The sequence below is a fragment of the Sceloporus occidentalis genome, unplaced genomic scaffold (genome assembly GCF_023333645.1).
Source record: "Sceloporus occidentalis isolate IW3139 unplaced genomic scaffold, rSceOcc1.0.p SCAF_22, whole genome shotgun sequence".
NCBI classification, from domain to species: domain Eukaryota; kingdom Metazoa; phylum Chordata; class Lepidosauria; order Squamata; family Phrynosomatidae; genus Sceloporus; species Sceloporus occidentalis.
The window spans coordinates 2,491,548-2,506,153 of NW_028317002.1; the positions used below are offsets into that span (position 1 = coordinate 2,491,548).

Genomic DNA, 14,606 nt, shown 5'->3' on the forward strand with positions numbered 1-14,606 from the left:
TTGTGTCACCAAAATCCTATAGTCACATTATCAGGTTTAATATGCGGCACAACAGTTATGTCCCCAATACACGATGCCAGTGCAGATTATTAATATACTCTTTCTGGGCGATAGTTTTTGCTCTTCTACATGCGAGTAGCTCTAGTAAACTGTTCAGGTAAAATAATGCATTTGGGGCATTTGCAATATCCTTGGAGCGCACGCACATGTAATTAACCCCTTAATGTTTGTTTTCAATGGGTTTAGGGACCGCCCATTGTCCTTAAGGGGTTAAGGCTGGAGATCCAAACGTATAGGGATGGACTGCGAAAACAATTGCAAGTAGCCATACATTTCCAGACAGTATAGCGGTCAGAAACCTTCATATATACAGACACTAATTCATTAGAATGTGTTTGATAACTGCATTTTTGACTCTTGGAGAAAAGGCTTGATGTGCATCTTCATCTGGAAAATCCACTCTGCGTGTTTGCCTTTTTTACGATTTTAATCAACATAGTGTGACCTTGTAAGCATCTGCTGTTAATACACCATTTTATTATTTATCAAACCAATTCTTTTTGGAATGACTAATTTTATATCCACAGCTGCTACCTCCTTGCCATCACAGCTGCCTGTTCCAATGTAACATATTCCCGATTATCCTCTCTTTGCAGAGCAGATTCACTTACCCACAAGGGCTGCAAAGTCCTTCTCTGTCAAGCCAAGGCTCTGCAGACAACCTCCAGGGTAAAAAGCTTCTAGCGCTCAGGTGAATGACCACACAACATAACGTTCTCGGCAATTACTCTGGATACAGCTTCCAGGTACCACATCATCCCACAGGCTTTTTACGGAACCACACGCAGGTATGAAATGAGCAACGCCAGGGATGGAAAAACAAATCGCTAAAGAACACCCTTGTAGTGAAATGCATTTTAAAACTCAAAAGATATGACTCAAGGAGGATGGTTTACTCTCCAAACTTTTTCTAAAATAACTGGCATCCAAAACACTGATTATTACCTACTTAACCATTGTATATATTTATGAATTTATATTTATTATATTTTTATTTGTTTGAACAAAGATAAAAAGAAATCAGGAAATGCCTCCTGTGGATAATGACACAAATATGTTAAAATATTAGAAGTTTAGTGGCTTTAAAAATAACGCCAAAAGAGACATCTGTATGTCTTGTGCAATTTAAATTCTAAGTGCTGAAATTCAGGAGGCCCCACAGGACTGAATGTGACAAACAGCCTTTTCGGTCTCTATTAGCAAAGGACTCGAGAACATTAGTTACAGGATCCCAAGAGGCCTCCAAGCATAAGGAAGCTTACAACTTTACTTAGGAGACATCTGGAACAAAACTGTAATAATAAAAAAAAATATATATATATATATATATATATATATATATATATACTGTATTTGCTCGAGTAGAAGACAAGTTTTTTTCACAGCAAATTCGAGGTCATCTTCAATTCAGACCTCAAGTAGAGGTCTGACTACAAGACTAAGATCCAGATTCCCCCGCAGCACTGCAGGGGACCTGGATCCTCCTCTCGGCAGCCGGTGGTCGTCTGCGTGATGCGCCCAGACAAACTCCACTGCTGCCGGCACTTCCTCTGGGGCTTCTATGACGGAGCGCCGGCATCACATGACCTTCTGGACTATCAGGGAGGCAGAGTGGCATATAGGGGGTTAAATGGAATATCAGAGGCAGAGTATCATATAGGGGTATATAAGGCATATCTGGGAGGCAGAGTGGCATAAAGGGGGTTAAAAGGCATATCTGGGAGGCAGAGTGGCATATAGACGGTATAAGTCTTACCTGGAGGCAGAGTGGCATATCAGAGAGGCAGAGTGGCATATAGGAGGGTATAAAGCATATCTGGGGGGGCAGATGTGTATACTGGGGACAGGTTGGCAAATAAAAGGAAATAAAAACAAAAATGCATTTTTATCAATTATGTTTTTTATTAAATATGAAAAAATAGTTTACATGTGAATATTTACCAGTAAAACTTTTTTCATATAGGGAAGTCTTATATTCAGGCTTTTTTCCCCTAAATTAATATTGAAATTTTGGGGGGGTTGTCTTATAAACGAGCAACTACAACAGTAAATACATATACAAACTTAAGAGGCGAAACAACGAAGCGTTTTATTGCAGAGCCATCTTTTGCAGTTTGGACAGCTTTTAAATGCTACCAAGCCAACATTTATCGTGTAACACAGAACAGTTGATAAAGATGTTAAAAGTTCTATAGCACAGTTAATAAGAGAAACTTAGCTGTTTGCTCGGAGCACATTGACAACATCAACTTTCTAACTAGCTAATGCTGAGAACAAAGAACAAGGTAACCGTTTATTATGTTATATAATGTCAAGTCAGCAGAACTTCCTGAAACCTATAAATACAGCGAGACACAATGAAATACACAGCCATATTTAGAAGGTCTTTATTTAGAAACGTTCTCATAATATCCCTCAAGAGGGTCGATGACATCCTGTTGAACTGCAGGTGCCAGGTGGCTTTCAGACCTCCCCTCAAATCTGTTATATATATATATATATATATATATATATATATATTAACACAGACATAGATAAAAATACATTGGCTGAATCGGGACTTCTTCCTCTATGGTTTGTAATTAATCAGCCTAATTAACAAAAAATCTCCTAAGCGATGCTTTGTTACCTGAAGTGGGAAAGTGCTAGGTTTACCCACTCAGCTTTTCCCACCTATTGTTTAAACGTGCTGTGAACAGCAGTCTGAGCAGTAACCCTTTAAAGCCACGACACCCGGCCCTACACAGCATACTTCCCAGTTACAAACCGACAGGGGAGGAATTACATGTGTCCTGAAGAACACTACAGAAATAACATGGAAGTATCACTTCCCTATTTTGTCTCAAATTCAACCACCTCCTCCATAAAGAAAAAAGTGAAAAAGCTGGAAAGGAACTATATAGTTAATTAGCGCTTCTGGCTCTGATTTCTCACAAAAAGCTGATCTTTGCACAAAAAACTGTATCTTACAAATACAATTCCGTCATGTGAATACAAAAAATGAATTTGAAGTAACATTTTTCTACTTACATTTGGAGTAGCAACTAGAGCTCAGGAGTTTTACTCCTTAGTAGCAACACATTTAAGAGAAGAAAAAAAAAAGAAATGAAAAAAAGAAACTGGCTAAGATTTAGAGTGTCGAAGTAAATAAGAAAAAATGTAAATCTTAATACTGGCATACTTATAGTATACACGGGTAAACAGTAATACAGGAAATATTTTATTTTATTGATTTCCATACCTGTAGCGTGTGTGCGTGTATAATAAGGAAGAAAAAAAACTTCATACAAAAAAGAATGTTAACTTATTTCATAGAAAAGAAAAACTAGTTCGATCATCATCGGTAGACTTATAGGCAGGGTTGCAAATATATAAAAGGTAGATGAGCTTAACACACAGCGATATACATAAATGTGACTAAACCGCAATTTGAATTGCTGGATACTAGATCCTTCCACTGGTAAGGGAATATTTTATCTTTTAACACGAAAAAAAATAATAAAGATTATTAGGTTAGGATGCTGAAGGAGCCCCAACTTCTATGGCACCCAAGGACCAAAACATATGCTCTGTCCTGTAAGCAGGACATTTATCCTGAATTCCATCTAGGGCAGAACTAAAAGACTATTTTGTGAAATATCAAAAAATTATAAACACAGACTCCTATTTATGACAAAATTTCAAGCCCAGGAGTGTGCCAGGAACTCCATGGTCTCATTGGTGAATTTGCCTTATTGTGTAACAATTACCCAACAATAATTATTATTATTATACAATTTGCATATCAAGATATCCAAAAGCCAACACACTACAGCAACAGGGATGGTGTGTACAACTGGTCTCTAAAAAATCTCACATCATATTTGGGCAAATGCAAATCGTTATATCTCATTATAACATTAATCGTTTGAAGAATACCTTAATATTGCATCACATCTCGGTATATATCTGAATTAAGACACAAGAAAACAGATGTTACGAATCAAGGCTTCCTCGTCATGATTCGAATTGACTTGATATAAACACTATCCGCCCTAATGTACAGTCTTGTCTATATCAATACCCACCTGGTGGAACAGACATCGCTGAATGTATAACTTTTGTGATTTAAGAGGAATTGCCTGAATTTCACACTGTCCGTACATGTATTCTGGAGGACATGTGGGTTTTAATGAGGAGGTGTCCACCTGTGAAGTAATCTTATCTGACTGCAGCATGTCAAAGTCCTACTGCAAAAATACATTGCAGCTATTCCTTAAATTGTTATGCTACATCAGAGCTGTTAAAATGAGAAGATCTCAAACTAACAGATAGTGAATCTACTTGACAAATACAAAAATAACTTATCGTAAATGTAATAATATAAATATATAAGTATATCGTTTTTACAACATATATGTCTTTGGCCTGTTAAAATGTAAAAAAAAAAAAAAAACAACACAAAAACGCCCGCATGGCCTATCCTTGTTATTTATTTACTGAGCTAAAAGTCTTGATCACTGCTTGATTTAGTGTCAGGCTCTGTCTCTTGTAGTCTGCATCCAGTTCCTTGTATGTCTGTGCATTAATTTGTGTTTCTCGGTTCTTGTTTTTATCCTGCTCCACCCTGTACCTGGTTTGGTTCCTAGTTGCTACAGATAAGGACCTTGCTTTTATGACCCGTTTTAATTTAAGTGTTCTGTTTTCTTAGCTCAAGGCCATCATTAGGACTTGCCTAATGTGAAGTACTGTGAAGTGGTGTCAAGCTTACATCTTATGGCCATAGGATCTTGTCGTAGCGCAAGCCTGTATGTTTCGTTTCTATTTTTGTTTTATGGCTTGCCATGCCTGCTGGCCACCTGGATCTGCTTCAGCACCTGACCCATCGGAGAAGGCCTAAGCATGGATTCTGCAGGTATGGCTTCCACTTATACTTGCTTTATGCTGGACGCCTACTACTGCGACCCCTCTGCTTACCGGACTCCCACTCAACATCAGACACCTGCGTGGATTCTCACACTTAGATAGGATGACTGTTGTACATCCAACTAAGCCTTTTCATGGCCCCAGTCTGTATAAAATCTCCATAGGCTCTACTCTATCACATAATTCCAGCCCTTCAGTAATCATTCCTTATAATAGCGATAGTTACACGTTAGAAATGTTAGGTATTTGTGTTCTACACAATATTATGTTATAGTGTCTTGTTTTCTAGCATAAAAGAGCAAATTCATTGAGCGTTTATACACGCCTGAAAGCGTGTGGATCTGAGTGCATCTTTAACATAATGTCACTTATTCAAGGGCTTCGAGTTAACAACTCCCATACTTGTGAAGAGCGCAACATCCAAACCGATTCTGAAAAGCTAGCATCGCAAGATCTTATTATTTCATGAAGCACCATGAAGAGGGAATAGAAGGCAACTTGCAGGCAAGCTGTACTCATTGCTCTGGTACAACCGCATGACAAGATGACAGAATTTGCATCTCTGAGGAGATGCCTAATTACTTATCAATTCAGCTCAAAAATGAAAAAAATAAGAGAGACACGAGTTGCAAATACATTCAAAATAAGATATTCTAATATTATCTTTTAAGCAAAACACTCTATTTGTGAAATCCTGACTATTATTACACATGCGAGTATATTCAAATCTCCTACAATTCACAGACAGGCCTCACTTGAAAAAATGGAAAAACAAGTTTGGTACAAAAAATAAAAAAAATACACCAAGTGGAATATGTTATTGTTGAAGGACAGAATAACAGAAATACAATACTGTTGTGAACCTTACACCAAAGTGACTTTGGATGCCTCAACAACAACAAAATCGAGCTTTGTGCTTAAAAAGTCGTGTCCCAGGGAGTCCCCTAAACAAAGTTAAGATAAACAAAAAACGTACTTACCTTCTCTAGGTTTCCTGAAGATTCTGACCACTGATTGGTTGTTTGACGTAGCCAATTACCAGCAGAAAAGTGCTCCAAATGAAATTATTGGGAGCATTTTCCATGCATGTGAATGGGGGTCCTATTAGCACTGACTGCAAAAGGTTGACAGTGGGGCTACGGCAGAGGAGGAATGCACTATTGTTTTGGGAGGAATGCTGCCCCAAACTGTTCTTGTGGATTTATATTCATCAGGACCAGGTCATTACTTAACAAAAATGAATACATAAAGAAAAAAAAAAAAACATTAACAAAAAAAAAAAAAAAAATGGCCAACCGCATATAAGTAGATTATTTTTTTATTTTTTTTTACTTTATTTGGTTTGGCAAATGGTAATAAATTATGTATCATTTTTTGGTATTTGTATAATTGTAAACATGTGATATGATACAAAGTTTAAACTAGGCACGTATTAATAACTTAACCTGATTTACAGGGGGAGTAAATCTCCTTGTAATTACAGTGGTACAGTAGATGCAAATACAAAATATCAGACCAGTGAATGTGCGTTCCTACGGCTAAAGGACTCTTGGTGGGGTATTAGCATCATAATAAAAAGCTCTTTGTTCCAACAACATGTGGAACCATATTTTCTGCTTAAAAATACTCAACCAGAAGCAAAACACTATGTGTCAGTGAGTTGGGAAAATAGGGAGGTTCTGATCACAGCTTGCAAGAGCTAAAGGCAAGTGACCTTCAATAAACATTGTACCAGTAACGCTTCACGCACTTTAAACTGATTAACCATTAAAAGAAAAGCATGGAAATTCGCCTGGAAAAAATTACCTAGATCGCAGTACTGATGGAGAAGCTTTTTAAAACAACTGTGGGAAGCTCAATTACAAAATTCGGTTAGCTGCTTCCATTGCATCTAAAGAAAGAATTAAAATGGGATTTCTCAAATCACGTACACCAGCTACCAAACAACAGATAAACTGGAACATGCGATGCATACTGGTATCCAGGCATGCTTTGATTACTGTGTTTCTTTAAAAAAAAAAAAAAAAAGAGAGAGAGAAGAAAGAAAAGAAAAAAAGACTAAATACAACCAGCTTCTTATGTCCCAAACATTGTAAATAACAGCTGATTTTTTTGTACCTTTTCCAACAAATGTTCCAAAAATGTAATGTATCTTATAAACAGGTGTATCTAGCTTTCCAGAATGTATGCTAAATTTATTTTATATTATGAGTGGCCTTTTTAAAATCTTCTACCGCACATTCTCCTAATTCACCTCCCCCACATGACATTCTATTTCTCACATAGGATGGGGCTCTTAACAGGCCAAACATGATGGGGTAAATACCATATTTCCATACTGGCAATAACGCTCAAAGTAAAAGTTGAGTGCTTATGACTGCATTTTTCTGAGTTAATCTTTGAATAATTATCCACTCAAATTGAAGAAGCTGTTCCACCGACTCACTTTTTCGATTAGATGCATCATTAGAAACCTAATTCCAAGTACTGTTGAATGCCCAAAACTCTTTCCAGAAATAATTACTTTATCGTGTAATACTTTGTATTATTCATACTTTTCAGGGAATGCTTGATTGTAATATGGCACAAAGGCACACTAATACAAATGCAGCCACAGAGACTGGGGTAAAAACTTTTTAAACTCTTGGTGCATCATGATATTCTATACTGTCCCAAAATCACTGTAACTTAAAGGACCCCTTTAATGCATATGATAGCTGCGACTCCACTTTAAATGTTTGTGCTGTTCCTTTAGGAAATGCGTGTGGCGGGGGGTTTGCAGAATCATCTCATATTCATTTGCCCCTTCCCCAGCTATTTGCCAAACATTTCCCTGAATGTGGTATACTTTGTCAGTGCTAGCTTGGTGAATGCTGTGCTCGTGGGTCCCCTTTACAAATGTGTGATTTCCATTTCAATGGAAGTGCTTTCCTTCCACTGATTGGCTGCTTCATGTCAGATGAAAGCAGTGACATTAATGGGGGGGGGCAGAGGGCAACATGGCCCCTCTTCAATGTATCATGCTCCTCAACCTGTACTATCGTCTGTGATACTGGAGGAGCAGGGTCAGTAATGGAGATCAAAGATCAGACCAAAGTAGTCTGGGTGCAAGGTCTGTTTATACAGACCACTGTTTCCCGGGTCCCTCAATAAGCACGCCGCCTATGAATGCTAAGTGCTGGGAGATGAAGGAGATCAGCACTGAAGCCACATGCAGTGCGACAGAGCAGGAAGAAAGGGGAGAAATAATGAGAAGGAGGAGAGATGGTGATAAAGAGTGGGAGGATGAAGAGAAGAGAGATAAAAAGGAAGGTGAAATAAAGACAGGTTGGTGAGATAGGAAGAAGAGATAAGGAGAAAGGATGAGAGATAAGAGGAGGGATACAGGTAACAAGAAAGGGGAGAGATTATGAGAAGGGGGGAAATGATGAGAAAGGGGAGAGAGAGAGTGCGTTGTTTTTTTAAAGTGGTTGCATGCTAGAGCAAGTATGTCTAACGGCAAGCAAGTGTGTGTATTCAAGGCCAAAAGTAAGCCAGGGTGTTTATGTGTAAGGGTAAGTGTTAATGTGCATTTGTATGTATGTGTAACGGCAGGTGTGTGCGTTTATGGGCAGGCATGTGTAAATTTAGAATATATGTGTGTTTTCTGACAGTCTATCCATTAATGTTACTGTTTGGACCTAAAGGGTATAAAATAAACAAAGGGTGCAAGAGAAGCCTTGACTGAACCGAGACATTAGACTCAGAGGAGACCACTGTGGGTGCAATTCGGGTGTTGGGTAAATCATGTGGATACAATCTGGGCAAGTTCTGTGTCTGTGTGTAATTTGGGTTTTGGGGCAAATCCTGTGTGGGTGCAATCAGAATGCTGGGGTAACTCCTGTGGTGCAGTCTAGGTGCCGGGGCAAGTCCATAGGTACATATAAAATATTACATAGTTAAAATGGAAAAATAGCCCTAAAGCATTTAAAAAAACAGGTTTCATCTCATTTTAACTTTCTGGAAACTGCCATTGTCGTCTGCTATGGGATACTTTGGATGAATTTTCCTGCTCAGACACCACACTTAGCTGATTCTTTATGGCATTGCTAATGAAGTCTGTTCCTCCATCAACTTTCATTAGTCGGGATGTCCAGATATGCGAGTAGTACCGAGACATTCTATAGTTTACCACAGGCAGTCTGGTAAGTGTGTTTGTCTAGTCTAGTAGATAACGACACAGAACATATACAAGCCGTTAATCGGAGAAGTGGTATGGCGATACCACACAAATCGCAAGAATTGTATCGACCTCTCTCGCTTTTGCGGGAAGCTGGTTAGCACTGGCAGACTTAGAAGTGACAGGTTGAGGTAAGATTACATGAAGAGTCGCTTGCCAATAAATACCTCTCTAGTGAAATAAAAAACAGTACCTCACATCTACTTACCTCTGGGACAACTAACAGTCTGGATATAAAGGAACAGCTGCATAAATACATGCTTAAAAGATGCTCAAAAGCTGTATAGGTAATGAAAAAGTAAAATCTTTAGAAACTGAACATGGTTTTTTTTTTCTGTAGATGTCTGCAAAAGCCAGCATAGTATTTATTATTTTATCTAGTGATCCTGAAACATTAAACTTCAAATTTTTTAAATAAAAAGGTGCATCTGTAAAACATCTAAATATTATGACTTTCTCTAGCTCTCAGACATCGTAGATTAATCGAGTTAAACAAAGATGACGGAAACGGAATAAACATTTCCCACGTAATATAACTTTCCTGCTAACACTATGCTCCTCCTTATGCACTAGATTGTTTCCTTTAGGGTGAAAACAATTCAATGTTACAGGAAAGATCAGAAGGAGAACGACACCATTGGCATGTATAGCCTTCATGTACATGCATACACTCGTGCTTTCCTTCTAACTGAGCTACCAATGCACATACTTGGATTCATCCTGGGTCCTTTCCATCTGTGGCATTTAAACACATTCCCAGACAGTGTCCAGGTTATACAGACAGCCCAGGCTTGTGTACAGTCTGCAAAACCTAAATGACCGAGCCAACTATTTTCAGGAATGCACACAAATGGATATTTTTAACATTTACATGGGTTTCAAGAATGTGTCCAGATAATTCAGTAACTATATAAATGCATACTACCTGTGACTGTTGTCCAATTACCCCACGTACCTGGCTGTGATGTGTTCAGACTGATAGAGTTGAAAAAGACATTGCACTGAAGTCACCTTGCCATTGTATTAAAGAATGGGCTGCTTGTTTGCATACATCGATATATTATTAATAGTGTATGGATTGAATAAGATAAGTGATAATTTGTATAAACAAATGCATTTTCACTCATCTTTCACCAAGGAGAGCCACAGATATTTCTATAAGAATAAACCCCCTTCTGGCAGGCAGATGTAACTGCAAACCACATCTGTCAGAGGGCTTCCATCACCTGCTCTGCTGCTGCAGGAAACGCTTACATCTGACAAATCATATACATGACAGGTAACCTTGGCTCTCATCCTCTATGCAAGTGATATTCACCAATGTTTATTGCTACATATCAAAGACTAACACAAAGGAACTGTTTGGGTGAATTACTTATAGCAAGTCAGATGAAGTGAAGGGGTAAATTGCAACCCTGTAGACACAACAGTTATGTTCTATTTAACAAGCTCTCTCATGCCTATGTTTTAATCCCTAGAACATAGGATGGACAAATCAATACCTCAGCCCCAAGCAACTCTACAACTAGCAAATCACAAGGACACAGGCTTCATTCTGTGGAATTCAAGAACATTTTGTGTGCTAATTTATATATTATATATACGTATATACATATACATATATATATATATATATATATATACATACATACACACACACACACACATACACACATACTAAAGTCTTTAAGAGGTGGTTGATGCACCTGTGTACATATGACGTGGTCCTGAATACAAGTATTGTTGGAGGTCTTTGAAGGTCAACATTTAGAAATTTGAATTTGTTACTTATTTGCCTGTCCTTATATTTACCTGTTTGCTTTGTAATGGCGATGTACATTATATTAATTATAATATTAATCACTATTTACAAATATTAGCCAACACTATTGATACATAATTTAAAATGAATAATTCCTGGATAGAAAACAGTTAATTTATTATTTTTTAATAGCAATGTTAAATCATCAGACACCAGAAGAGTGAAAAGATGCTTACCTCTATGTCTGTTGGTAGTTTTGTCGAACATCAACATAGCATCCTCAACCTGAAACAAAAATACAAGCAATTTTTAATTTCATGCTAGTTGTTGGTTCCACAAATAGTTTCTATACTATTTCTTAATGCGGGGTTCTGGGGAAATACAAATAGACAGCAAGATAAAAACTCTCCAATATGATGTAAGACCCTTGGACATGCATAACATAGAATACATGCATACAGTCACACACAGATGTGCGATCATGTTATGAAGCTACAAAACAGTGGTGGTGTTGTGAGTAATAGGATTGATTTTCACTTTCCAATAAATATATGCATACAAAGGATGACCATACTACACCACAATTAGTCCTGAGGGGCATAACAAAGCACTTTTTTTGTCAAAAAAATTACTCCTTGTGTTTCTTTCTGTTACCATATAAAAAGCCGATTACCTAAATGTCGATTGCATACATCACTCTAACAGTACAAAGCCACTAAACTCATACCTCTCAAGAGTTTTTGGAGGGACAGTCCCTCTTTGGGACCCAAGTCCCTCAGTGCCTCTATCCTTCCCAATTTAGGCAGTCACAGTCTTTCCTTCCCTTTCTAGGCGCTCACAGTGTTCTACAGCCGTAAAACTAGCAATAATATGGATACAACTAGCAATAATATGGATAAAACTACCAGAAAATGTGTATTACATTGTGTAAGTAAAATACATACTTGTAAATGTCTTGCTCAGTTGATGTAAAATCACACAGTCTAAGTTAGGATCCTTACCACTGCACCCCTTAAAAAAGTGTCCCCATCTGCTATTTCAAAGGCTGGGAGGTCTATAAACAACCTACCCATAGAGGTAGTTTACCATCGGAGAGCAAACTCTTGGAACCTTCAATGGCGAAAGATTGGGAAAGGTCCAGCAGATTAGGTCCAGCAGATTTCTCTGCCTGGACATAAACAGTGTAGACACCTTGAACTACATAACCTATAGCATATTCCTCCTTATATGCAGATAATAACCTTTAACACACAACCTTTAAGAGATTCAAGGAAAAGATCATATGCATAAATAAAAGACACCAATTAAATCAAACAGCTATCTGCACAGAAAAAAAAGAAATAAAAAGGTAGCTGGCCGGAAGCTTGTTTCTTGGACAAAGCTACACTAACCATGCTTGTACACCTGTCATATGTATAGGTTTTATCTTTTACCTAGTCTGAATCAAAATATCCTCTTTTAAGGGTTCTAGGTCAAAACTGGCCATTTTTTTTAATGATGAAAAATATGCACCAAAGTAACAATTTCCAAATGATAAACAACCGTTTTGACAGATTCCTCCCCCATAGCAAGACATGAAAGAAATGATGCAGTAGAAGATTGGTAGCTTTGAGCTCCAGGTGCTTCAGATCCACCCAAAGATAGCAGGAAAAGAAGCAGAAATCCAATATGGATTTTAATGTCACTTCTGGCGTTTTAGTAATAGAAGATGAACTAGGTACCCCTGGATGCCCCTGGGAATAGTGACTCGTTTCACCAAGAATAGCAGAAGCATAGAGCCATACAGATAGCCTGCCCCAGCCACCTCACCCAACCCCACAAAATGTCAATACATTGTATGAAGTTGAATGCCATTCTCCCAGGACTCTCAGTTTCTAGAACAAGGCACAGTAACTGCTGCTGAATCCCTTTTGTGAACTTCAGCATACTTCACTACTTTTAACAAAATACTTTCAATTCCCTGCATGTTTCTTTTCTTCAAAAGACTCTTGAGAAGAAAAAAAAAAAACTAAAAGAATTCAACAAAACAGTGTTTCAAGTCTGAGCATTCACAGGGAGAAGTTGGCTTGCGTTCCCAGCCAGCTGGGCATTTTGCAATTTTCCAATTGGAGTATCTGGGAAGAGGACTGTATCACATTGGGCTCCAGATCAAATCTGGTTGAGGTTGCTGAGTTATTGAAGCGGCTCCTGCAGATGAGCTAATACCAGGGCTTTTCAGGCTTGTTGGTCTCTGTAATTACCCAAACCCCCCGGAACGCTCCCCTGAGCTTGGCCACAGTGCTTGGATCAGAACCATCGCACCAATTTTGTATACTCATTACACAAAAATGATCTCGTGTGTGCCCTTTTCTGAAATGTAATTTTTAGCAAAATGCTTCAGGATATTTTCAGCCATTAAATAACCACTATGCTTGCTAGGGCCTCTGAACATGAGTTTTTAAGAAGGTACACTACAATAAACACACCTTATAAATCCTGTAATATAGGGTTACCTATATGGAGAAAATGGTTAACCTCCATTATCAAGCCTTTGATGATATTGCATTGATTATTTAGATATAAAATGGTTTGCCCTATTCTTGATGCAGTGGCCAGGTATGTAGCGAAAGTACAGCAATAGCTTATTTAAATATATTCCCCTTTTGGGTATTTATGCGCAGTCTCTGTCCCCTGACCTTACTAAAGTATAACTTTACAATATTAATGGTACTAAAAGCACATGTTATGGATTCAAATAACATTTTTATAGAGAGAGGTGATTTAATACTGTTACAAGCCTATGAAGTAAAAAAGAAAATCCATAAAAAAGGTTAAGAAAGGAGTTCAGCTCTTAAGAGAAAAGACAGAATAAATAGGAAGGGGATATTCTAATCGCAGCAAACTGTCTTTTCTTCCCAACTCTGAAAACCTATCAATGTGCTGGCAAAGCAGAAAGGCTGTAACAAAAATACTCCAAACCATACAAAGCCTGAATAGAGGAGAAGAAAAAAAAAAATACAATCCCAGCCTGAATTGCTACGTTCTCACGGTTCTCTGTGAATCAAAGAAAAATAACATGTATGAGACGCAACCGAGGAAAAATGTGAGGCAAAGTCAAGGTCTGTGATTGCGCACCCGGCTCAGGCAAACCTAGGTCTTATGTTATGTTCCTCTCTTGCCTAAAATAAAGAAACTTGTGACGGGATGGTTACTGTCTCAATCACAAGAAATTTTCCACAGTTATACCTCCCACATTTTAACAAGATATCACATAGAGTAAAACCATTGGAAATATGAGAATGCTATTTTGTTTCTAGAAAGACAAAATAATGACAAAAATGATAGTAATGCAATAAAACATTCACATTTGTAAATTTGCTGTGCAAGATTTCACCCCTGACCTCACAAGACCAGGATTCCTGCTATCTCACTATTATCTTATATATGTTTATTAAACCAAATAAGAATATATTTCTTCAAAGAGTTTGTTTTATTCACTTGATACTGATAGCCTTTTGTCATGACATGTAGCACCTTGATCTACTCACATGAGACTGCATTCAGAATTGAACCCATGGTACTCATGGCACGCCATTAAGGTGAATTAGATGGAGACCAGCAGCTCTGCATCGGGGTTCACACTGAAACACTCTACATGGAAACGCTTACATCTGACAAATC

The 14,606-nt window shown here is 37.9% G+C and overlaps 1 protein-coding gene across 7 annotated transcripts in view; it reads right to left on the bottom strand.

Annotated features, from left to right (window-relative positions):
• Positions 1-14,606, bottom strand: part of LOC149300883 (RNA-binding protein Musashi homolog 2-like) — a 284,563-nt gene that overhangs the window by 116,769 nt on the left and 153,188 nt on the right. For all 7 annotated transcript variants that reach the window (XM_089484527.1, XM_089484526.1, XM_089484524.1 and 4 more), the window contains one exon: positions 11,183-11,231. In XM_089484527.1, coding sequence (XP_089340653.1) covers positions 11,183-11,231 — 49 coding nt within the window. The remainder of the gene's footprint in view (positions 1-11,182; positions 11,232-14,606) is intronic.